Consider the following 26433-nt stretch of genomic DNA (forward strand, 5'->3'; position numbering starts at 1 on the left):
TAAATGTACATGCATCTGAATCATTTACATAAAAGGCACTAGGCTTAAAAGATATGGGTGTAGATATTTAGCGGCAAGGAGGAAGAGTTCAAATTTAAAATGATTACAGGCCAGATCAGTAACTTGTTTTCAGTTTTCCAAAACGAAATCACTGTTGATTAAAAGGCTGCACCATCATAGTCTGGGATTACAGTCATTAGATTTCATGGGCCCATTAAACACGGAGCTTTGAATGCTAGTAGATGAGGGCCTATTTTGAAAGGGTATCTACAAAGCAGTCCTATGCAAAGGGGTCACTGGCAGACTGCCTCAAAGAGTGCAAGCATTTGTAAAACGTTGATATGGCAAATTGTTCATGGGGTGAAAATGGTCTAAAATGTTCCAGGTGACAGGTATAGGGTTTGCCATGTATTTGCAGCGAACCAGAGAAGAAGATTCAGGGAAATAGAAATGTCCCAAGACTTTTCTAAAGGTGAGGCAACACACACGTGTTTTAACCTTTTCTGTGCGTAAGCAAGGTTTGCTTTTGCTGTTCTGCAAGTGTAATAACCCTACAGGACGACGGGGGCGTGGCTTGCCATGGTGCCGTAACGAGTACCTGAAGCGAGCTCCCGAGGCGGATCCTGTAATCGATCCTTTACGCCTGTGCTCAGAAATGATCCTTGCCAGTAATGATCCTTGCCAGAAACACGTGTAGGAGGTCTAGAGAGCACCCACACAGAGTTTGGAATATATTGGTGGCCTCAGACGACTGCCACCCAATAAAGTTTGAGCCCAGACGGACGGCAAGATGGCAACCTCTGCTGAATTAGTGAAGGGGTACGAGGTGAAGGGCGCGCTGCGGAGGAGGAGGAGGAGCTAGGCACCTCCGCGCTGTGATACGGCGTTGGCTGTGGCAGCTCACGACTGCCTGACTGACTAATGCCGAAAAACAAGCACTGTTGTCCAGCAAATGGAGTGGCCGCTTCTTTGGCTCCCCATACTCTGCCTATGCCAGGGGGGTTCCGATTTGGATAGCGCCTACGGTACAGTATAAGGTTAGCCAAATTAAATCTGATGACAAAGACAGAATGGTGATAGTACGGTTTATAGTGATTTTTTCGACAGGCAAAGTTTCTATATTCAAAAGTTTCGACACAAAAGCATCGAAAAAAGTTTTGAATGCATGTTTTTTAACATTTTTTTTAATTGGGGGTTCCCCCCTAACCCCCGTTTTCTTTTTAAAACACTTTTTTCTATACAAAACTAAAATAAAACCTGTAACATGGAAAAAAATGCATTCACATTTTTTTTTCCTCAAAACTTTTGGATGTAGAAACAATTTTTTCGAAAAATATAAAAGGTTACCAGCTAGGGCTCTTAGAACAGAGACGCATGCTTGAGTAACACATATACTCCCAACCACAATAATGCCATGTTCTTCCAAGCGCTATACCCAAGGCTTAGCCCCTACAGAAATAGCAACTTTATATGGGGGAGTGACTTTAATTGTACCTTAAATCCAGTACTAGACAGATCAGACACCAGATTTCACAAACCCGCCCCACATGCTAGGTCCCTACAGACGCCCCTGACATCATTTGGTCTGATAGACATTTGGAGGATACTCCACCCAGAGACCAGATGGTTCATAGTCAAAACCTCGAAAATCAAAATGTCGAAAGTCAAAATATCGAAAAAAAAAGGTTGAAAAAAAAAATGGTCACATTTTTTTTATAACGTTTTTAATTCGAAATAGGGTGTTTCACTTTTTTTTTTTTTTTACATACGAGAGCCAAAAAAGAACTATAAATTAAAAAAAAATTATTCGACCTTTTTTTTCGATGTTTTTTTTCGACATTTTTGTCATTCGAGATTTTTTTTCTCGATATTTTGACAGCACACCACACCAGACACTTCTCCACTCCTTACGCAGTCCATAACAGGATAGATTACTTTTTCATTGGCCAAAAGTTGACTGGCAATTTTACATTCGCCAAGTATAAAGGCAGAGTTCTATCAGACCACGGCCCTCTCTGACTGCAATGGCAGTATGTGCCCCACAGATCCCCAATACCTACGTGAAGGCTTCGAAGTGAATCCTTGCATGATATCCCCTTCCAAGACCACATTAAAAGATAACATTGCTGATTATATTACACTTGACACAGGCATTGTCTCCAGTGTAGAGACCCTAGGGGCATCGCCATTGCAAAATCCAGCAGTGTTCAGGCATACATTTAGTCCTGGACGTCCCTGTAGTTATCTTACAAAGCCTTGCGAATTTTATATCTTCGTCTAAATATTCTCCCTGTATTGGAATATACAGAGGCATGGAAGAATATTACTCGTGAATCCAGGAGATGCCAACTTACTGATTGACCACAACTAGTGTCAAAGTATTAGAAGGGGTATGGTAATTTGGTGTCCTCTTTGCAATTCATAACCACTGATCAGTTCTGGGACAATATCTATACAGACAATTCTTTGGTAATCACTGCGGCTTCATATTTCATGTGGAAAATAGCTATTGGCCGCCTTGGTGACCTACAGAAATTTTAGGTTCTGTTTTTTCCTAAGAAACTGAACTGTTGTTGGATTTATGTATGATGTATTTTTTAAGTTGAAATTACAGTTGTGCTAAAGATTTCTTGTATAATCCAGATGCAATTAATACATTTAAAAAAAATACATTAGTAGAGTGGGAGTAGTGATAGACTGGGAGGAATAGTAGTGGTAGTGAAAGTATCAGCAGAGTGGAAGTAGTAGCAGCAGGCATGGTAGTAGAGTTGGAGGAGAGGGAGAAGAGTTAACATCAAAGGGTGGAGGCAGGAAAAAGAGTGAAACATCGGAGGGACAGAAGGTTGGTGGGGAGGAGTCGAGAAGAGAAAGCAGGTACAGAAGAAGGGCAAATAAACTGTGTTCATGAGTGGAACCAGGTAAATCTTACAGAGCGCTTGCAAGGCACAACCCTGTTCCCATTCGAACACTAACCTGCGGTGAGAGTACAGGAAGTCCCTGCAAGAGTTTGTGAGCCTGCATTTAGGGAAAGTGTCTGTAGGCTAAGACAGCAACCAGATATTAGGGGTTACCGATCGGTAGCCCCTAAACAGGAGTTATTGACACCTGGGCTAGGGAGGAGATCCCACAGGAGAAGAAAGACAGCGATGGCCCTAGCACCACTTCCCAAACCCTTTCTCCAGCCAGTGCCTTAAATTCAACCATCTGCCTGTCTCCATCCTGAAGAATTCTATCGTGGTGATGCTCGCCATGATCCTTAAGAGCTTATAGCCTCCATGGTTGTGCCAAATCAGAAAATGCCACTGTTGTTGTACCCAAAGGAGTGAATATCTGGGAGACCAGCAGAGAGCCAGCTTATCAGTTTAGCTGGTGAAAGAAAGTCAGCTAGATGCTTAGGGATCTTGCTTCTGGACATGTCCCTGCCCACAGAATTCTATAAGAAATATTGCACCGCACTGTTCCATTACCTATTGGTACTATATCGGACCTCCCACAAGCAAGGGCTATTTCCAAAATCCATGACGGAGACAGAAGGCAATCAGACTTTAAAAACTGGAAAAGATGGCTCTGTGTGTTCATTGTATAGAGCCGTTTCTTTATTGAATGCAGACTACAAAATCCTGGAAATATATTGCGGCCTCATGTCATTGCAGTTCCGTCCTGGCCAGACAGGCTTTATTCCGGGCTGCTCCACCCACATCCACCTCAAGTGATCATTCCCCAGAAGCAGTGCCTCTTGACCCGGAACCAGTGTATGACTCCCAGAAGTTGCCGTTCTATTTTGCAATGCAGTTCAAAATGAGTGTTGCTGTGGGTGTGCCACCAAGATGCCATTTGTGAGTTTCAATTGGGCCATAAAACATTGGCTAAAAATAAGATGCCACACAAATCCTCTAAATTAAGTAATAGCAAACTAGTTAAATGTTCACCCTTAAATGAACACTATTTATGCCATTTAAAACGGCCTGCTATGACCGGATGTCATAAGTCGGGAACTTAAATTGGGGGTGAGCTTCAACACTACCTCTAGACCCCAAAGTAGTCGAGGAGCACATCCCTTCTTGTCATAAAGAGGAAACTACAAGTGGAAACTGTGGGATAGAAGGAGAAGTAATCCCATTCAACCCAGAGCGATAAGAAGCCCACCACCAGTCAATGATCACATGAAACATGGCGTCGACCACATGGTTTCTGTGTTTGGAAACGTATTGAGCATGCACAGCCTGAGAGGCGCTAGAATCCGAGAGGCTGACATCCCGCAAACTGGCAGCACCGCAATAACAATTTTGTGCGCTTTCATGCCTGCCTGCTTTTCTGCAAACTTGCTGGGCACTTGACCATGGGTTTGCACCTCAGAATTCTCTGCCACTTTGGGGGGTCAGGGGGAGGGCGAATGGGTCCAGCCTGTAGTAAGAGTGCCTCAGACTCGCTGCACCCTAGTGTGCTTTGGTGGCTACTAGGCTTCTGTTGGTTACACATGACTGCAGGAACTATACTTCTACATCTACATATGGCCCAAGACCTTGGGACCCCTGAGCAAACTCCCTGCTGAATCACTTAAGCAGCATGCCAGCATAGGAGCAGGCTCCTCAATGGAACCAGACTATCAGTGGGAGACTGCCTCTACGACCATTTTAGCAGGAAGACTTAGCATCAGGGACAGAAGCCATGGAATACGGCCAGTGTTTCCTTCTTGCCCATTGCCTTAGTTACCACGTGGTCTGCTACTGAAATCCCACACCCAGAATGCTTTGTGTTGACTACTCTCAGTGTAAAGTTGCTAGTACAATTCTGTTACTTTCACCAAGCCTTAGAAGAGCCTGCCTCCCCCTTGACACCTAAACTCCAGAGGCGGCAAGCATAACGCTGGCTTCCGATTGTCCACACTTAGTATGACACCATCCACAAACTCGGTGATTCCGGGACAATGCGTGGAGGCAGATTGCAACATTGGATGATTTGACTCCACGGGCGGCCCCAGAAGTTTGCTTTCTGGGCTGGGCAGAGGATGCAAGCAAGACCTCCAGAAGACTTGTAATAACCTACAAATTCCGGAAGTATAGCTCACCACTAAGCGCTCTAGACAGGGGTGCAGCGTACCCACCACAAGTCTTAATCTTACAGACCGACTCAGCCCTTCAGCGGTCAATAAGTAACATTATATTAGGCAATAATTAGCGCAATTATTATCTTCACTTACAAGTGGGACGAATAGGTTATGAATTACTGAGGAAGGAAGGAAGGAAGGAAGGAAGGAAGGAAGGAAGGAAGGAAGGAAGGAAGGAAGGAAGGAAGGAAGGAAGGAAGGAAGGAAGGAAGGAAGGAAGGAAGGAAGGAAGGAAGGAAGGAAGGAAGGAAGGAAGGAAGGAAGGAAGGAAGGAAGGAAGGAAGGAAGGAAGGAAGGAAGGAAGGAAGGAAGGAAGGAAGGAAGGAAGGAAGGAAGGAAGGAAGGAAGGAAGGAAGGAAGGAAGGAAGGAAGGAAGGAAGGAAGGAAGGAAGGAAGGAAGGAAGGAAGGAAGGAGCGAGCCCATGCAGAACGGGCTGCATGCTTGTCCCCTAAGGGAAACCTACAATTAAAGAGACACCAGGGGGTTAAATATGATTTTATGTAATATTAATACATACAATGTAATATTTTATCTAGTGTAGTGTGCGTCCGTTTGCTTATTTTGGACTACCATCCAGACCACGATGGGTCTGGATAAAAAGTGGGGAAAAACAACAACGGGAGAGAACACCCCATCCCAAGAATGGAGAAGGAAGAGAAGAAAAAAGAAGAGCTGGGAGTGAGAAGCAAACAGCTACCAGTGGGGAGGAGAAGGGGAGAGCACAGCCTTGATTGACCACCTGGGGCTTGAAGACATTTGTAGCCACGTGGGGTGGGTGATGAGGCTCCCTGAGGGTGTGGGGGGGTGGCCTGAACCAGTTAACGCTGCTGTGGCGAGACAGGACTAACAGCAAAGTCTTCCCTGGCTACGCATGCCAGGGGGCCAAGTCCACTCCGCATTCCCAAGCTGCCCCGAAAGGCAGCCTGGGTGAAGAGAGGTGGGCAGTGAAATCCCAGTCAAGGCATCCTGGGTGAAGAAAAGTCCTGGGTTACCATGCCCGCAGCTCCTGGAAGAACTGTCCGCCCCCTGCATCTCTGCGACACAATGCAGAGGCGGCGGGCCGGTTAAGCAGGAGGCGGTGCAGCAGGTGCAGCAGTAAGCATGGCGATGACCCCATGGCAACCGGGGTGCTGGCTGAGGACAAGATTGCGCAACAGTGTTCATGGCCAGCCCCCCCTTGCCAGAGTAAGAGGCCGCCCAGAAGATGGGAAAGTGGCCACGGGTCGCCATGGTGGTGTCAGGCAGATCCCCCAGGGCAAGGGGCTCGCCAAGAAGATCAGTTGCGCTGCTGGGGCGTGGCAATGAGAGCAGGCGAGCCATATCCCTGCAAGGTGCTGCACAAAGACAATTTTAAAACCACAGACCAGGCGTGGTGCAGTAGGGAGGCCCCACCTAGTGAACGGGGCCAAAGACTAATGAACCAGGCCACAATGAAAGAAGGAGGCAGACCCCCTTCCAACAAAAATATCCCATGCAGCAGTTACCCACAGTGTATATTAAGTGTTTAATGTCAGTGTTTATTATTGCATGCATATCTATAGATGTAGGTTAAATGTTACATAGGGAGCGTCGTAGCATGGGGGGGCTTCGGGGGGAATGTTAACTAGACTAAGTTGATAGTATATAAGGGGTTAGTGGGGGGGAGGCCTATGTGTAAGGTAGCAGATAGAAGTGGCAGTCTACATGAGGCCACGTAAGAGGTGGGACCACCCATGGAGGCCTTCTTCTGGCCGCACGCATCAGTGGGGGATACCAGTGATTAGAATGGGGTCTGTTGCATCAGTCCCACCCCATGGATCTCCCTTGTGACCCTCCTTCCAAGGAAGCATGGACTGCCGGAATAGATCCCGTTTCAGAAAGAATTTGCATCAGGGGAAAGGGAATCGTTAAGATAAATAAGAGGTCTTCGTTGTGAGCCCTATAAAATTCACCTTGGTGCCTGTGTCTAATAAAAGGTGTACAGTAAGAACTCTGGGTGTGGCCCACATCCTGTTAGCAGCAATTTTATTTGACAGGTGCAGCGCCCCTCTCTATCTGTCTGGCTTGGTGGGTGGGTGTGGTGGTTCACATGGGGGGCATCCATGAACTAGGCAGAGAAGAAGTGCTGCCTGGCCCAGGTTGGGCACAGAAAACAGGGTCTACACGATGCTGTACCTTTCAGGGTTCATGTGAAGGAAGATTACACTTCTTTTGCCTGTTACTGATTTGTGGGTGAGTCAAACTTGACCTACTCCTGTATATTATTCTTTCTGAAACGGGATCTATTCCGTCAATCCATGCTCACTGCGCCCGCTCCGATCCCCTCATAACGGGCATACCTCGGCTGCAGAAGCTCACACGTCCACTGTCGCCGCACTCGCGGAGCACCAGCACTCCTTTGGGGGCACAATCAGACCGTCACGAGAGACCCCCCACAAACGGTGGGACCCCAAGAACATTGTAAACGGTGGAACCAGCGGGGCTCCCAGACTCTCGCACTACACCCCACCGCCCCCGGGTGAGACCTGCCCCCTGTGACTAGAAACGCTGAGGGGCCAGCAATAAGCTGCAGCCTACTTGCAGCAAAGAGGGGCAGCCCAGGGAGCTACACCTACTGAGACAATACAAACCTGTTGGCTGGCGGCACATGTTAAACTAAGTAAGCATTGAATGCCCAGGAAGGCACTCACCGGGCCTCTCTGCCGAAGTAGGGGGTGGCCACTAACTCGCCTGATCCACCACGTCCATATTACGCTGCTAAACCACAGCCCCGGCCCCAACACCAGAAGCTAACCCAGTAACACCCAAAGAGGAGGTAGCCACCTTTAACCAGCTAGCCCACCTGACTCCTGCGGGGCCCCCTCGACGACTCGAGGTTACTCCTCCGGGGAACAGACCAGCTCGGAGATCTTTTGAGCCTCCTGATCCTGCCGAGGTTGGCAGGGATGGCGTTGCACTGCAGATACCCCGGCAACGAACTGCGCCGCAACCGGACCACTTTTGCCCCTTGACAACTCATCTTGGGCACCCCCAAACGCCCGACGCCTAACCCCTGGCACAATAAAAATCCTTTGTTACAACTGTAGAACACAAGCCACCGCAGACTGGGACCCCACTCAGAACCCAAACGACACAAGGCTTAACCCCGCCCCGCTGGTCAGCAAGCGCATCACACGCAGTCATGGCGGCCTCTAAAGCGAAAACTAAGCCCACCATAATGGACTCATTCTCCGCAGCCAAACCCAAGGATACGGGCCCAAAGCACAAAGAGACCAGCCCCGAGTCACCAGCACCAGAAGAAACCAACAGAGACGACCTATTACTCGAGGCCATCAATGAGCTGCGCTCCTTCGTAGACACTAAAATTGAAGAGGTAAAGTCGGATGTGTTGTTGATGCGCCAAGATTTACGCAACCTTGCAGACAGAGTAACCATCACTGAATCGGCTCAGCAAGAGACGACCGAGGCGCTAAAAGACATGCAAACCAGATTGCTAGACCTTAAGAGACGCAACAAGTTCCTGAAGTAGAGGGCGGAAGATGCAGAGGGGCCCTCCAGACGCAACAATGTGCGTCTTCTCGGCATTCCGGAAGGGATGGAGGGCTCTAATCCCACCTGCTTTATAGAGACCCTCATACAACAAGAAATTGGAGTCTCCCATCCCTCGCAGGGATTTGCAGTCGAAAGAGCCCACCGTTCTCTGCAAAAAAAGCCACCACCAGGATCTCATCCACGCCCAATGATTGCCCGAATCCTGAACTTTCAAGACAGGGAAATCATTTTACGCTTCTCACGTGAGGGCGGAGCGATCAAGAGGGACAATGCCAGATATACCCAGACTATACACCCACAGTACAAAAGGCTAGGAACTCCTTTGTCCCCATCACAGCTCGGCTGAGACAGCTGAACATCCAATATATGCTAATGTATCCCTCAAGACTTAAAATAATCCATAAAGGAAGGGCAATTTTTCTGGAGTCACCAGCGGCGGCCATTATGTAGCTAGAACACAACAACATGGCTGACAAAGTAGATGCCACTCCGTAATGTACACACAGCTACCATGAGGCGAGATCACCTGAAGGCAAAACGACATACTCAACAAACCACAAATAGCACTATGGGCGGGAGCCAGCCAAGCTGTCACTCAATCATGAGGCACCCCCCACGAATGGATGGGCGGCAGTACCCCACTGCCGCTTCACACCCGCTCAAGACGAACCGGACTGGCCAGGAAGGAGCGGGGGCACCCAAGCATTACTCCGACAGGGTAAAAGCTGGGTGCAGTTGGTCCTGTTGGACAAGTTCTGTTCATTCTAATTTTGGTTTAGGTTATAAATGCTTCAGAGTCTTCACCGCAACTACTATAAGAGAACAGAGGTCGAGTCACGGACAGGCAGAAGTAAATCCTGACATCCATGGCAGCTGACATTAAAGTACTAACTTGGAACGTTAGAGGGATGGGCACCTACATCCGGAGGAACAGAATCAGATCCTTTCTTAGGAGAACACACATCTCCATCGCGCTGCTTCAAGAGACCCACCTTACCGCCGAGATGGACTCAAAAATACCCGACTGGTGGGGTGGACAGAGCTATGGAGCAACATACTCCAGGTATGCGCGGGGAGTACACACATGGCTCAGTAGCTCGATACCCTTCAAACTCCTCACTATGGACTCCGACCTGGAGGGCAGATACCTCATACTTCGAGGATGCATCGAGCAAAGTGAAATCTGCCTAGTCTACACATTCCTCCCCAATTGTGGAACTTCTTCGTACCTCGTCAAATTAAAGCTGAAGCTAGCCCCCTACAGAGATTGCTTTTTCATCTGGGGCGGCGACCTTTAACTGTGTTCGAGACTTTGCCCTTGACAGATCCACTCCTCCAACTCATCTGGCCTGCCCTCCCGTCTCCACCCTGCAGAAAGTCATGCATGACCTGGACCTATCGGAGGTGTGGAGGGACCTGCATCCGAAAGGTAGGGAGTTTTCTTACTACTCATCTCTGAACGAGATACACACACGTAGAGACCATCTAACTGATAGACAAAGCTCTTTTGCCCCAGGTGGAATCCGCTTCCTATCTGGGTAGAACCATATCTGACCACTCCCCACTCCTACTGGTATGGAAATTAAAAAGCCCCAGACCACCCATACCAATCTGGCGGATGCCAACAGAAGCACTAACGGATGGAGCGTTCAGGGAAGAGCTCCGGGACAAAATAATTGACTATATGGAAGTCAATGTGGGAAGCGTTGACAAATGGTGTACCATCTGGGAGACCCTGAAGGTAGTGGTAAGGGGAGAGGTAATAGCTAGCGCTGGAGGAATAAGGAAAATACTAAGGGAGGGTCTGGAGGAGGGCGAGAAGAAGATAAGACAGTTGGAAGCTACGATCGATAAGTCCAAGGAATTGGAATCAGAAATCACGGCAGCCAGGAGGGAGTGCCAGGAAGCCTGGGCTAGATTAACTAAATTCGACTATATGACCAAATCGACTGGAGCACACTCTGAAGGGGACAAACCCGGGAGACCGCTTTCTTGGCTATGCAAGAGAGCGCCCAAGACAGCCAATCGTTGAGATTGTGGACCCAGCCAGCAAGGTACACATCACCCAATCGGAGATCAATGACACATTCTAAACCTTCTACTCCCACCTATATAGCCACGAGTGAATCATATCCCGTGAGGATATATTTAACACGCTCGAAGAGATCGGACTTCCCACGCTGGACGACGTCCAGAGAGACATGCTTAACGGGGAACTGACAGTCGAAGATGTACAAGAGGCGATTAAAACACTTGCTACATGTAAAACCCCACAGACCGATGGGCTTCCCCCAGAATTCTACAAGGCATATACCGCCGAGCTCGCCCCGACCCTGCTTGAGGTCTTTAAGGAATCCTTTGAGTCGGGAATATTACCAAAAAGCATGAGAGACTCTGGTGATCCCTATCCTCAAATCCAGGAAATTAGCAACAGAGTGTGGATCATATAGGCCCATTGCCATCCTTAACTACGACATAAACATCCTTACGACATTCTGGCCAACAGACTATCGAGAGTTATTGAGGTCTTGGTGCATCGAGATCAAAATGGGTCTGTGCCAGGCTGCAACACGGCGGCAAACCTTCGCCGATTACAGCAAATTGTAGCACAAACAGCTGGCTCTCAGGAATCATTCGCAGTAGTCTCCCTTGATGCTATTACGGCATTCAAATCCATATACTGGGAGTGGCTCCTTGCCTCCTTGGAACAATTTGGTCCAGGCGAATACTTCATCCGCTGGCTCGAATCCTATACAAAAGGCCGGTGGCCAGGGTAAAAACAGGGAAAATGGTGTCGGCACTATGGGATATACAACGAGGCACCAGACAAGGATGCCCCCTGTCGCCTATGCTGTACATCCTAGGGCTAGAGCCCCTGGCAATATTCTTCAGGAAACATTTTTTTTGATGCTGGGATAGACATCGGGGGAACATTTCACGTGATCTCACTTTACGCAGATGACGTTTTACTCTACCTGAGGGACCCACAACTTCACATCCCCACTATCCGAAACGTCCTGAAGAACTTTGCTAAAGTGTCTGGGATCTCCTTCAACCCGGATAAGTCATGTATATTCCCACTTGCGGGGTTGGTTGGGATCAAGGAGGCAGACCTCCCTGATGTTGGGATAAGATGGGAACCACATACGTTTAAATACCTGGGCATCAACATCTGGCACACACCCGAACAGACACACGGGGGAAACACTTTGCTAGCGGTGCAGAGGCTCAAGCAGTCTACCAAGTTTTGGTCCAGGTTACCTTTGTCAATGATGGGCCGAGTGGCCATCACCAAAATGATAGTACTCCCCTGCTTTCTGTACTTCTTCCAAAACATTCACCATTACATTCCAGCCTCCTTCTTCCAGTTACTGGGCACACTACTGAGGGAACTAATATGGGGTAAAAACAGACATAGGCTCGCTCTGGGCACACTGATGCTACCGTACAGGGTGGGCGGAGTCCAATTACCAGACCCAGAAAGGTACTACCTGGCAGCCCAGCTCAACTATATCGCAAAATGGCTTTCCGACGAGTCCACCTCAGAGTCTGACCTCCTTAGTCACTTGATTGCCCCTGTGCGCCTCAAGGAAATCCTCTGGGTCCGCTGGGAGAGTCCATGAGAGACACCTCTCCTTATACAATTGGGCCGGAAAGTTTGGGACAGAAAGTTTGGGACAGAACATTGAAATTGCTGAAGATTAAGAAACCGTATTCCCCAGAAACGCCAATGACTGCTGATGTCTGCTCCAGCAGAACGGAGCTGGACCTCACGAGATTATGGGAATCATATGGTATTTATACCTGGGGCGACGCTTATAAGGAGAACACCTTCAGGGAGTTGGAATCCATGGAAACGAAAGAGGGTTTACCGAGAGGTCAATACCTGAGGTACCGGCAAATTAGAGAAAAGGCAAAATTGATATGGAGGGAATGGCCAGACGAACCCGAACCGAACCAGAAGCTCACCCTAATGTGTAACCTAGGAGACGGCTGGAAACCAACCTCCAGGTTATATGCCAAGCTCAACGATAGACCCAACCCTAGAAGTGACACCATGAAGAACTCATGGGAAACGGATCTGGGAATAAACATAACCGATAAAGAGTGAGAAAGAATCCTACAGTTCCCCAGAGAAGTGTCAAGAAACACAAGGTTTAGGCTAGTTCAGCTAAACGTCCTGTATAGAACATACACGACCCCCAGCAGAGTGGCCGAATTCAACAAGTCCGCAACCCACCTATGCTCCTGGTACAACTCAGACGAGGCCGGGATGGCATACATGTTCTGGGGCTGCCCAAGGATACAGACTTTGGAACTAAAATTGAACTAGCCTGCAAAAGGGCCGGGCTTACTCGATACGAATAGACACCGAAAGAATGCCTGTTGGGGACCCATCCACGAATAGGAAAAATCAGACACGTTGTGAAATTTATGGGCATGGCCTGTGTGTTGGCCAAAAGAGCCATTGCAATGGCATGGAAAACTCTGAGGGGCCCCCTACATGCCAAATGGTATAAAGAGTTCGAACACTGGTCGGAGGCGGAAACCAGAATCTGGGGAGAGGGCATGGCCAGGACAGGGGGACGAACCAAGCATACCCTTTGAAGCCTGGAAATCCTTGATATGGGACATGTTCCACCGGTCTGACGACAAACCCCCGTGAGAAACTGAGCCCCACTATCGGGTCTCCTCTAAACTAACGGTATCACATCATCAGGGTTTGGAGGCCCGGTCCCGTCCATTGGTCTGACAACTCCTTGAACTTTTGAGTAAATCCGCCCTGTCCCAGACGTGACTCCAGCGCCTAAGAAGTAGGCGCTAGTTGGCGAAGACTTTTATTGTTGGTTTAAAAGTTATTATTGTTGTTACTTGTTATTTGGTTTATTGATTCATGTTTATAAGCACACTGAATGCTACTACTAAATGCCAATACAAATATTTTAAAATAAATAACCCCAACATCCGACCTTGACCTTTCACTTCTTCCTTAGCATGTGTCCTTTGCACACTCCAAAAATGGATATTCCTACATTTCATGAGGCGGGAAAAACACTCCCCGTACAACCCACCTCTGCTCAGCATTTCTGCCTCCCCCACCGCCACAGACCCTTGCATTAACAAGACATTGTCCACAACACAAAAAACACACCTCATATCACAAGTTTGGCAGACTTTTTGTAATTTTTAATGTAAAAAGAAATGGCTATTTTTTTTTTACTCCTGTGCTCCTGTGTTCAGTCTATTCAAAAACTCTTTAAAGCGTTTGATTTTCCAAGCTATACCAAAGTCACATCACAATTTGTGCTGCCTTGGGTCCACTGGTTAGAGAAATTGGCGGTCCTCCAGCGGGATACAGTTGAGATGGCCTCACAAATTACCTGACAAGCATCAACCTGAATGGTCTCTTGATGCTTTTGTGCCAAACAGAAATTATTCCACCTTGGAAGAACGAAACGTCTAAACCTACCACACATGGCTTCAAACCTGGGACATGCAGGTCAAAGGAAACCCCCCACAGCTCGAAGCCTCAAATGCCTCTTAATCTTAAGTGCTGAGGACGAGCATGTTTTCCCTATTTGCAGAGACTAGCCCAGCAGTTAAGTGGTTAAGACCCACACCCACCTGGTGAATGACATAGATGCCGTACTCCAGCTGCTGCCGCTGCAGGAACGGGTGCAGATGCTGCAGCAGGTACAGGAGGTGCTTCTCCCGGCTGCGGTGCGGGATGAGGATAGCCACACGCTGCAGCGGCCGGCACTCGTTAGGATGGTAACGGCCCTGCAGCACTTTGGGGTTGCTCAGCCGTACCCTTTCCAACGTCAAAGATGCCTGGAAGGAAAGTTTTAAGGACCCCTCTGCAAGAGAAAAAAAAAACAATGCAATTTTACAATTGATCGTGATTGCATCATTTCAGATTTAAAGGCTACGGTGGGATAATGAAACTCAAGAAAATGCTTTCTTTTATGACAAGCACCAGGAGAGAGCAGAAGGGAAGCTACTTTCTAGTCAACAATAAAATAGTTTCTCAATCGAACCCTTCAGCTGACAGTCGCAGCTAGAGCCTGCACTGGGACGAGCCTCGACCACTAGGGAAATCTTATTAGTAAACAATGGCCAACAGAGGCCCTCACCCACTATACCAAAAGGAATGCAATTATTATTTTAAAAGGGCCTGCAGGCCTTGAGCCATGGACCATGCCTGGACCTCAGCAGGATCCATGGTGCTAGCCCTTTTAAGCTCTCCCATGTCCTTCCCCCGTCACACCCCCCTGAAGCCAGGTAAGTGATTGGACGGAGTAAGTAGGCAATCCTGGGAGGGCGTGGGGTATTTAAGGAGGTGTGTATGTGTGAGTGTGGAAGTGTGGGGACAGGTGGCGGTGGATGACATCCGAGAGACCAGTGGAGACAAGCGTGAAAGGAGTGCAGAGGCTATTATAAGGAGGGGGTCTGTGCAGGGTCGGGCTGGGGCATACAATTATCTTTGGCACCAATGAAAAAGTGGCCCACAGTTGCAGGGGAATTCCATCCTTTTGCGACAGATTGTTTGAATAGTACGGTTGGGTTGATCGAATGCAATGCAAATTGTGCAAATTAAACCATATTTATTCATCAACAATGGTCAAAACTACTAGCCGTATAGGGAAATAACTATTCAAACTGGCCCACATCAGCCAAAAAAGAGGCCCACTATGACCCAAAAAACTGGCTCACACTAGCATTTTGCGTTTTTAGTACGGCCTTTGCCCTATAAGCCAGTACTAGCCTGGGTCTGTGGAGTGTTTGTGTGAGAGAGTGGAAGAGTGTGAGTAGGGTAGAGTAGGAGTAAGAGTAGCAGAGTGGAGTAGTAGTGGTGGAGGTAGTAGTAGTCGAGAGTAAAAAATAAGTAGGCGGTGTGAGTAGAGAGTGTGGGACATATGTGGTATAGTGGTAGTCAGTAATACTGTAGTGAGAACGGCACCATATCCCTGGGTTGTTCGAATAGAAGACGGGTGAGCAGGGCACCATATCCCTAATTGTCTAAGAGAAGTAAAAGTAGTAAAGGGATAGTGGTAGTACTGGAATAGGAACAGCAGTAGAGGGAGAGTGGAAAAAGCGACAGTGAGTGGAAGAATAGGAGTAGCTACTGGCATACAATGAAACAGATTGTAACTAGAGGAATAGTAGGAAGCAGGGAAGTGGAGTGAGAGGAAGGAGGGGGGAGATAACTGAGGGGTAGTTGAAAGTACGAGCAATGGTAAGAACAGGAGTAGGAAAAGTAGTAAGATCGGAGGGTGGAGGTGGAAAGGCGGAGTGAAAGTTTGGATGGACAGTGACCTGGTGGGAGGAGAGCAGCCAGAGAGATCAATAGAGAAGGGTTAGGTACACAAGAGCGTGAAAGGAGTGTGAAACTAGACGAAAGATTAATAAGCGTGCTAGGTTAGGGGAAGCCTAGAATATACCTAGGGAGACAAGTAGCCATCGTTTTAGGAAAAACATCTGCAGTCCCAGTCAAAGATCACAGGTGGCACCGATCAACAGCTACTAACACCCTCATTAGGGACGACTGGGATAGGGAGGTGGTGATAAAGCTGGGAAGTTAAGACAGAGAGGAACGGCCCTAGCGCCAAATCTCCCAAGTGGACCCGGTAGGCCCTAAAGACCCTTGAAAGCGTAAGCCATTCTGGCCCAGTCACAGTAAACATATCAATTTGCATTACAAACACATTTGCTTCTTTGATTTTCTATGTTTTACCTTTATGTGGGTCTATACTCACCCAACTTCCTTCTCTGGATTAAATTCCTTTTGCAAATTCAGTGTTCTGGGTTATGCCTACTGGTTTCTCTCCTACCCATTACAGCACATCTTTTTGATCTTGCTAATAGTGCTTCTCTTGGCATTTTACCTTTTCTGAACAGCATTATGGGAGGGATAGACTAATGGTCCGGTGTACTAAGAACAGACCACTTATCCCTCCATCTTTCTTCATTTCATTTAGTCACCCTTCTCCTTGCTCTGACCACTTTGTCCTATTATTCCATCTGTAAAATGTTGCAGTTCCTTATATCAAGAACGTACCCCTTTGCATGGCAAGCTGCATCCTACACCTATACCGCTCTAAGCTTAAGGCAAACCATATAGTTAGCAAACGTTGGAGGGGAGATGATACAGTGCCACAATTATTGAGTGTGGATCCAGCAGATCTGGAATGTAACAAGACTCGCCTGTATGAGCTTCTTTGGCACCGAGCATATTTCCTTCACTCAGTTGCCATACTTGGAAAAATAATCATTTGTTTTTTTATATATATAGGGGTTTAATCTAAAGCGCTTTACATAGGACATATTTACATACATTACTAGTATTACCCAATCGAAATTGGTACTCATTTATTGAGCTTGGAAGGATGAAAGGCTGAGTTGGCCTTGCCGGAATGTGAACCCGCGACCTGCAGATCAAAACCAGATAACAGCAACAAGCGTTTAACCCTCTGAGCCATCTTACAGGCCTCTTTAGAAACATCAAATAGCATGTGCTTCCAGCAACACACCCATCATGTTTTCAAACATTACCAATACCAAATATTAGCTGGAAGAAACCGGAGTTGATGACTGTTTAATTGGGACTTTAGGGAGGGATTTCATTTGTTTATGAATCCTATGGCCTTTATAGTGATTCGATTCCAAAAACGGCACGCTCAAGCAGTTTGCCAGTGTGACAAGATCATGGGGTGGACCCTGTCCAGTGGGGACAAGGACGCCTCTTCACCTGGGGTATAATACGATATGATCGTTTATTTATATAGCGCCTATACACAATGTGTTTCAAAGCGCTTCAAGGCAAGGGAGGGAACAAGGGAAAATACAACCACATTCTTACAGGCCATGAACAGTAAGGATGTAAAATTAACTATCGTATTCGGCCTGATGACATTTCAGATAGTGCAAGAGCTAAGACATAGAAAAGGAAGGGAGGGGGAGAGTGGGAAGGAAATGGAAACAGACAGGCGACTACCGTACTAGGCCTGACGACATTTCTGGTAGAGCTGGAGAAAAACAAAAAGGTGAGGCAGAGGGGTGCAGAAAGGGAGGGGCGGAACAAAACAAGCGACTATCATACTAGGCCTGACGACATTTCAGATAGTGTTGGAGGGGTGGTGGGGAGGAAAAAAACAGTAATGGGAGGGTGGAGGAAACAGACGAGGTTGCTATCATATTAGGTCCAGGGACAATTCTGATAGAGTAAGTGCATAGAAGAAAGTAAGGGGAGGAGATAGGAAAAGGGAGAAGGGAAAGGAGGAGAGAAAAGAGAGTGAGCAGTCATAAAAAGAGTGGAGAAGCAAGAGTGGAGAGTGAATACAATTGCAGAAGTCAGTAGTAACACATAATGTTGCAAGCCAGGATACAAGATGAAGATGGGAACAGCATGATTCAGGGCCACCATGAGTACAAGATGCAAAGGAAGTCCAGCATGAGAGTTGAGAAAGTGACGCTCCGGGTAGGCAGACTACCAATAAAACACCAGAGCTACACATTCCCTTCCCCAGAGGTGGTGTGGGGGGAGTTTAAGGGGACCACTGTCCCCAGCATGCTTGGGGTTATGCATGTACATTGCTGCCCCTTCCCCTAACCTGATGCCTACCCGTCTCTGTTCTGGCCAGGTCACTTTCGCTCATCTTCCAGGTGGTTCTCAAAAGAATACAGTGACTAGAATGCACCAGTCTCCTCATACACCTGGGATGAATAATGGTTCCTGGGAAGCAACATAAACCAGATAAAAACGACACATACCATAATGCACCTGGGTCCAATGGACAAGACCCAGCCTGGAATAGGAGAAAAACTGGTGGCTCAAATAGAAACCAACTAGGTGTTCCCATTAAGGAGATAAATAGGAGACCGCAACAACTATCTAACAAACTGCAGCATGGGTACAGGAAAACTATAGAGCACCTTCAGCATAGCAGAGGCAAGCAAGAGGCTGCTCAAGAATAGGGGAGGCCTGAGAACACCCTCCAAACCCTGTTGGACCACTGACTTACTGAGTGAAGGGGAGACTCAGAAAAGAACGAACACAGGGACCACATGGCAAAGACGAATGCTGAAAAGGGGCCGGTGCTAAATGTCCTTATGAAGAAGCGGAAAGCTCAGACAGATTGGCCCATGGAAGGGGCAGTCTCTGGCAACCAATCGTTGATATTCCCCAAGCTGTAAATGTCATTTCTTTAAAAGAGGAGTTTAGAGCCCAGTGTTCCTTTATTAGAATAGAGTGATCTATTTCGGGGCACAATGGAACCACTGTCTTATTTATTGTGGTCCGAAATGCTCATTAGCTCATTCTGCTTTTCCAAAGCTCCCTCCATGGGAAGGTCATGGGATGTTGCAAAGTGTTCTTGTGGGATCCATTACCTGAAGATCACTTTGTGATTAACACTTGTGCACTCCGACACTGTGCTGAATTCGTTTACCTCCTACCTCTTGGGCAGACACCAGGCCGTCCAGATGAACTTGTGTTCCAACTCACTCCAGGTCTCCTACGGAGTCCCCCAAGACTCCATCCTCTCGCCAATCCTTTTTAATATTTACATGGAGCCTCTGGGTACTCTCCTCAAAGATCCCAATATAGTCATCCACCAATATGTGAACGATACTCAGTTGTACATGAGTAAATGGTGTTCGTCTCTGCAATTACATAGCCTTCATCCAGTCCAAGATGTAGACTGCCTACTGCAAAATAAACCCATCCAAGACTGAATTTGTCCTCATCCGTCTGCCTACTAAACAGCAACTTGTCAAACAATGGCTTAATGATATGCACCTAGAAGGATTTGATCAACAACCTTTGGACTCCACAAAATCCTTTGGTTTCACCATTGACAGCAGCTTGTTCTCCCAGAAACACATAGCCAAGACGGCCCAGACTGTCAGTTTCTGAATCCTCAACCTTTACAGTTTATCCTGCCGCAGGACTTCTGGACAGTAGTGCAGGCCCATCTGGTCTTGCACATCGATGTGGGAAATGACCTCCTGATGGGGTCCATGCTACTCAACCCTGTACACCACGCTGCAGCACTTATCAGGAGTGCACGGACATTTGACCAAATCACCCTCTTCCTACGCAAACTACATTGCTGCCTTCTCCAGGCCAGGATACCATGCAAGACTGCATGCATCATCTACAAAGCAGTCTGGAGTCGCACACCTGTGTTCCCGGCTGCTAAGCTCTACATAACGGGGGGCACACGCTCCTCGCACAGCAAAATCGACCAACCGGTTTGAAACAGTTGGTCTTCTGAAATTCCTGTGTCTTATGTAAACATTCCTGCTCTCCCCACATCTAATGTATGTAGTACTCTTCCTCCTCCATTTTGAGGGTCAGGAAAGAATGACGGCAGTTCAATGACTGGTTAACATGACATTTTAAGATACATTTTGGAGCAAGGGTATGCACAAAACACTACCTTGTGTTTGTGTATGAATACAAAAGGCTCTGGCACGGATAATACATGTAGCTCACCAACTCTTATAGATTTAACAGCTATAAGAAAAAACACCTTGTAAGAGAGATTCATTAAAGTCACCTGGTGTATACGTTCAAACAGTGATTCCATGATTTTTTTTAACACAATGTTTAAATACCACTGTGGAGGTGGGGGTGCAATAGACACCTTCTTTGAAGGCTTTAACCCACTGGTACTCCCCACCAGGATACCTTCTGTTGGGATTTAGTATAAACTGCTAGTGCTGCTAGGTGTACCTTGAGTGAGTTGTATACTTTGACTGAGTGTAGTAGGTAAAGCAGGTAGGTTACAATGTGTGTAGGTGCACATTCATTGGGATTAACATTATTCTGTTTGCACCAGATACAAAATCGTTTCCTCTTGTTGTAATAAGTCTTGTATTTGGTGTTCAGGCCTCCTTCAGTATTTCCTTACATTTTGAAGGTCATTGTAAATGGCTGAACTGTAGGGCTTAAGGAGCCATACTGCCAAGTTTAATGTCTGGGGGCAAGGATGGCTTTTTTTGCCTTGTTGTGTAAGCAGTTTGTGTAACAGGTGTAGTTTGACCAGCGGTTGACTCGCCATCCTTAGAATTTGAGGCTACAAAGTTGGCCCGGCCCCTATCAGAGCCATTAGTATTACTGCTGCACTCATATATACATGTTATGGATCACCTTGCGGGGTAAAGAAGTTGGAGTGAGAGGGGGGGGTGCACAGGTGGGCGTACCGTAAGAAAATATCCCTCACCAATACAGCCATAGAGCATTTCCCAGTGACCCCTCTTGCGGATTACGTGGATGCAAGGTGTTGGCCTTTTTTGTTTTGTGCTGTTGCAAATAGAACCACTGTTGGCAATACCCACATCCTGAAAATATATTTCATTGTGGTTGTATTTTAAAACCCTGTGTAGGCTCTCTGCCAGGTGATTTTATTCCCCCTGGGACCCGCTGCACCTTTAAATAAATTGCCTTCTTGATGCACTTGTGCCATATTTTCTCTGCTAGAGTGGACAATGTTTGAGAAAAGTTCCTCCTTTTTTATTTAGGTATGCCATATCCATGGTGTTGCTTGCGTTGATCAGCACACACTTGCTGCGAGTTCCGGACAATTAGCTCCCCAACCTAACATTGTGGCGTTTGTTGCAATTGCTCGGTTTTCTCTGTATTGTTTAGGCATTGGGCCTGTGACTCGCCCATTACGAGACAGGCGTCCAGATAAGGGTAGACAGGAAAGTTTACCCTCCGTACAGGAGCGACTACCACCGCAAGCACTTTCGTGAATACAAGAGGTGCTGATGCCATTTCAAAAGATAGAGCCTTGAACTGGTAGTGTTCCTTTCCTACCTTGAATCGGTATTTTCTGCGAGTGGGAAACATTGAAATATTGAAGTATGCATCGTTCAGGTCTACTGCGGCCATGAAAACTCCCTTTTTTAGAAGTGGGATGACTTCCTGTAGTGTTGTCATTCTGAATTTTTAGGGGTTTACACATTTGTTTGCTGGCCTCAGAGCTAATATTGGCCTCTTTGCTTTGCCTTTCTTTGGTACCAAAGGAGTACATGCCCTGGTTTACCTTGTTTGGATTGGCTTTCTCAAGGGCATCTTCTGTAGAAAAGCCTCAATTTCCTTTCCTAGGAGCTACTGATGTTCCTGCTGCAGCATTCTGTTGTGAGGTGGCAGTTTTTTTTAAGTCCCTAATAATTCTAAACAACATCCCTTCTCAAGCATGTTGTAAACCCACTAGATGCAATTCCATCCAATGTGTGAGCGAATTATGTTATGCGTCCTCCCCCCACCCCAAAGGAGTGACGCATGTAATTGTTTAGAGGCAGACGACGCACCTCTCGAGGCTTGTCCGCTTCCACCGAGTTTACCTCTAAGGTGTTGCCTAGAGAGGGATGGGCAAGCGTGCTGTTGGTTCCCTGTAAACAAGCTACTACCCTCTTTCTGTGTGAATTGACCGGTGGATTGTGGGAAGATATTGTGCCAAAAGGAATGGCAGTTTACCTGAGCCAGGAAAGACCTGCCTGACATCTGACCAAGTGTATTCAGCGTATCATGGTCCTTCTTGGCTTTTTCTAGAATCTTATCTACTCTACCAGAAAGACACACCTCCTCTTTAGGCTTGTCCAGTAAAGTAGACCATGTTTCGACTTTAAATCTTGAGCCTCTCGGTCATGCATTGCGCTTTATGACTGGTGCCCTTGCAAACTGGCATCCTGCTGTGTCCACAAGAGTGTTCTTGAGGATAGTGTTAGCAGTATTCTTCCCCTCGGATATAAAGTTTCGGCATGTAGTCTGTACATCTGCAGGGACGTGTTTTAGTACATCCTCCATGTCGCTTTACTGTGCCCTGTTGTACCTTGACATTAGGGTGGTTGCGTTCGCAATCTTAACACTATATAGAAAACTTGAGACTGGATTTCTTACAAAGTTATATATTTTCACCTGCTCTTCTTGTCTGGGGGATACTCTCTGTTAGTATTTGTTCCTTTTGTAGTGGTTGTAACCACTAGGGAGTCTGGTGTAGCCCGACCCCTGATGTATATTGGGTCAGAATTGGAAGGTTTGTGTCTCTTCTCCACCCGTGGATTTACAGGCTGTGTGGAGACTTGTTTATTTAAAGATGGGGTTATTCTCTTTTTAATTGCTGCCAGCAGTGGAATACAATGTGCCACCAGCTGTAGCTCCTCTAAAATATCTTCTATGAAGTCCTTAGCTTCATCTGGTTCTTTGGTAAGGATTCCAAATCGTTCAGCTGCTCTTTGTAAGAGGTCTTAATATTGAACATTAGAGAAAATGGAACTGGAGGGTCAACCTCATCAGGGGATGGCATTTTGTAGTTGTCTGGATCTATGTCCTGAATTCCTGATGTGAATCCGTTTATCCAGTGTCCCAAACATCTCCCTGATCTGTGAAATGGTCTGATTTGGTATCTTTATAGACATGCATCCTTGCTTTTATTTTTTAATAAAGGTGGTCTCCCTCTGTAATACTCGTCTTTCTCTTTGAGTGACTAGTGTCTTTCCATAAAAGAGAATTGTTGACATTGTGTCCTTAAATTGCTCCAAAGACCACTCTTTATGACACTTCAGTGCCTACTGCGAAGCAGTAGAACTCTGTATAGGAGTCAAAGCTAAAATGTTGCCGTGAAGGCCCGGTCGTCAGTCATGTTTACTTCCTCTCACTCCTCCTCGGAGTGCGTGATATCAACACGCAATTTCCGTTTCAACGCTTCAGAGAGCGTTTCTTTCTTTTGGTGTTGATTCGACACTCGACATAGATGTTACGGGTGATGTCTTATATTTTGTTGAACCCTTTTCTGCATGTGCCTGTTTGGGATGCCCGATTTCTGCCCTTCCCTTTATATGCGGTGGTAATGCCTGATGTTGCTCGGGTTGTGTCCTTTAGGTCACGTATCCATGTGGAAGGCTCTACAGTTTTACTTCCCTCATGTCTGTGCGTCTTTGCGGGCTCTAGAGGCTTCTCCACAACTCGCCCCGAGGTCGATCCGTCTGAGCTGGGGATCTGTTGCAGTGTTCCTTTGAAAGCCTCTTTGATTGGCCGTTTGGGGTCAGTCTCGACCCCTACATCTGAAACCCCAACCTAGAATTCGGTTTACTGGGCGCCAGACTTGTCCTTTCTGATTCCATATGCATGGCATTAAAAGGCCTGTGCTTTTGCCAGTACTCTCCCAAAGTGTTTTTAGTTGAAAATGTTGGCACGCCTGACAGCAGTGTTCGGCGTGGTCCCTTGGGAGACAGTGGACTCCTGGGACAGACCTGTGCGACTCCAGGCAAATGTCAAACTACACTTCTGGCAGGATTTTAACAGTGTATTCTACCATAAGAGCCTTGGGGAAACGATGCTAGCCTTAGTTGTATGGTATAAGGGGAGAAATACCTTCTTCAGGCCCACATGTAAATGATACATATAATAATACATTATTATATTATAAATATAATTCTAATTGTTCTTTTATAACACGCTCAATACCGAAGATCGATTTCTAAGCACGAGACCGGGATTCGAACCTGCGTTGCTATTTTTTGTACAAACGCATTCCTTGAGCTATCCTCCCTACTGTACGCCTCATCGTGTTCGATGGATGTGAAAGTCTCAGCGATCCGCGTGCAAAGGGGTTCAAAATGTCTCTCACTGCAACAAGCTTTGTTGCCAACCGACGGCAGATATGGGCTTTCTCCTTTTGTAATGGCTTGGCAGGTGAAGAACCATGGTCTGGAGGTTGCCCAGAGCAATGGCAGAGATTAAGATTAATTCTAAACCTTCCAGCCATCACCTCTTGTTTAGCAACGGAAGCAGTGCCAACTTTGAACTACATTTCGCTTTAATGTTTCGATTTGAGGATTTATTTTTTTTTACTAAACGCACGGGTCATGAAGCCGTGTCAAACTGTTCTAATTTCTGTCTTGCTCCGTTTGCTCTCTAGAGTCTAGAGGCCAAACAATCAGAAGCAGAGAAGTTACTTGTAGGAACACAAATCGTACCCTGAAGGGATGCCTCTAGTCCATGGGCCATATGACGTTCACAGCAGAATTGAACTTGAATCTTGAAATAACAGTAAGAGTAAACATTTCCTGTGGAATAATGCAGAAATGTAGTCACTTTAATGCGCTGTCGCATTACATGTCCCACATAGCACTAATGTTCTCTGCTGCTGACATAACGCGGCGATTGATTCAATCACCAGTACGTATGCAGTGGAAAGTTATCACACAAGGAAAACGCACCGAACAGAATCGCAGAGCTGGTACACATGAGTAACAAGAACGGTGGCAGGCATGTCACACCATCCAAGATTAGGCTCACGAGAATACTGCCTTAGTTCAGATGCAATGCACCAATTAAAGACTTTCTCTGCATCGGGCAGAGGATTGCTATGGACTGTATTCTTTAATCACCCTAATGCAGTACAAACATGGAATAAAAAACAATGTATCAAGAAGCAGGGCCTCAAAATACCTTCTTCAAAGCAACATTTGACAACTGTCTCCCCAATTTACACAGTTCCACCAACGTCTACAAAATGGCAGACACGAAAATAGCTTTCACCATGATGCACTAAAAGATCACAGAGGAGCTGATGTGACATTGCTCCATGTACATTATGCTGCAAGAGCTCTGGAAGAGTGCTCAAGCTCTCGCTAGCCAGTCTTAGGAAAAAAAGGATATCTACTTTTAAGTGTCCCTTGGATAATGTCTTGCACAACTTGCAGCTCAGTGTAATGCAGCATGTTCTCACAGGAACTGACCTGTAAATCCCTTTGAAAAAAGTGTTTAAGTAATTCAGAAACACTGCATACACTTTCGTCAGCAATAATTGAGTGCCCAGTGACTGCTACGCCCTGATGAATTGCCCTGTTCGCTATTTGTAACAACGAGAGTAAAGCAAAAAGAAACAAAGACTTTACTTTGTCTGCACAGTTACACAACCAACATATAATAGTTGCCCAATACAGGTGTGTAGCATATGTATGAACCTTCGCAAGCAATACACCATCGCCCTCCTCAGTTGAACACAATGCTGGTCTGGTTGAATAAACAGAACCATGTTAGTAAATCAATAACTCCTCTAACAGTGTGCAATCATATAATGTAATTGGCTCGCAAGGATCAAGAAAAGGCCCGGATTGCAGGTAAATCTGGGAGATAACCTCTAGCAGTACATCATGGGTGTACATCTCTCCTGCTGTTCTCAATCTCCTCAATCTCTCCTCTGCCTTTGACACAGTCAACCATCCTATCCTCATAAAACGACTCCATGATACCCTCTGCATCACAGAACAGGCACTGGAATAGCCGACCTCTTTCCTGACTAACCGCCCTTCCCCATCTGCAACTGGGCCCTTTCTCCTCCACCACCACACTTTCTGCTTGCGGCATCCTCCAGGGCTCTATCCTATCGTAGTGGCTCTTCAATATCCATCTCGCCCCTCTTGCTCACCTGGTCTCCTCCTCCTCTCATTTCCAGTGTTATGCTGATGACACAAAGCTTTCCTTCAAACTTCTCTCTACTACCTCCCTTTCCCACTCTCTCATCCCAAGTTGTGTGGGTAACGAAAAAAAAACATCCTGCGATTAAATGACATGGGACCGTTGTCTGAAGCCCATCCAGGCATGGTGTGCAACTAATGATCTATCTGTATATTTGTTGCGCGCCAGATTAAATGACATGGAACCGTTGTCTGAAGACCATCCAGGCATGGTGTGCAACTCATGATCTATCTGTATATTTGTTGCGCGCCAGATTAAATGACATGGAACCTTTGTCTGAAGACCATCCAGGCATGGTGT

At 46.7% G+C, this 26433-nt stretch overlaps 1 protein-coding gene across 1 annotated transcript in view; it reads right to left on the reverse strand.

Annotated features, from left to right (window-relative positions):
• The window catches only part of B4GALT4 (beta-1,4-galactosyltransferase 4), a 316340-nt gene that overhangs the window by 132815 nt on the left and 157092 nt on the right, over positions 1 to 26433 (reverse strand). Inside the window, exon 3 of the mRNA XM_069635928.1 lies at positions 14265 to 14497. Within this exon, the coding sequence (XP_069492029.1) occupies positions 14265 to 14497 (233 nt within the window). The remainder of the gene's footprint in view (positions 1 to 14264; positions 14498 to 26433) is intronic.

Source organism: Ambystoma mexicanum, chromosome 7p (genome assembly GCF_040938575.1).
Source record: "Ambystoma mexicanum isolate Mex_15411 chromosome 7p, UKY_AmexF1_1, whole genome shotgun sequence".
Lineage (NCBI taxonomy): Eukaryota > Metazoa > Chordata > Amphibia > Caudata > Ambystomatidae > Ambystoma > Ambystoma mexicanum.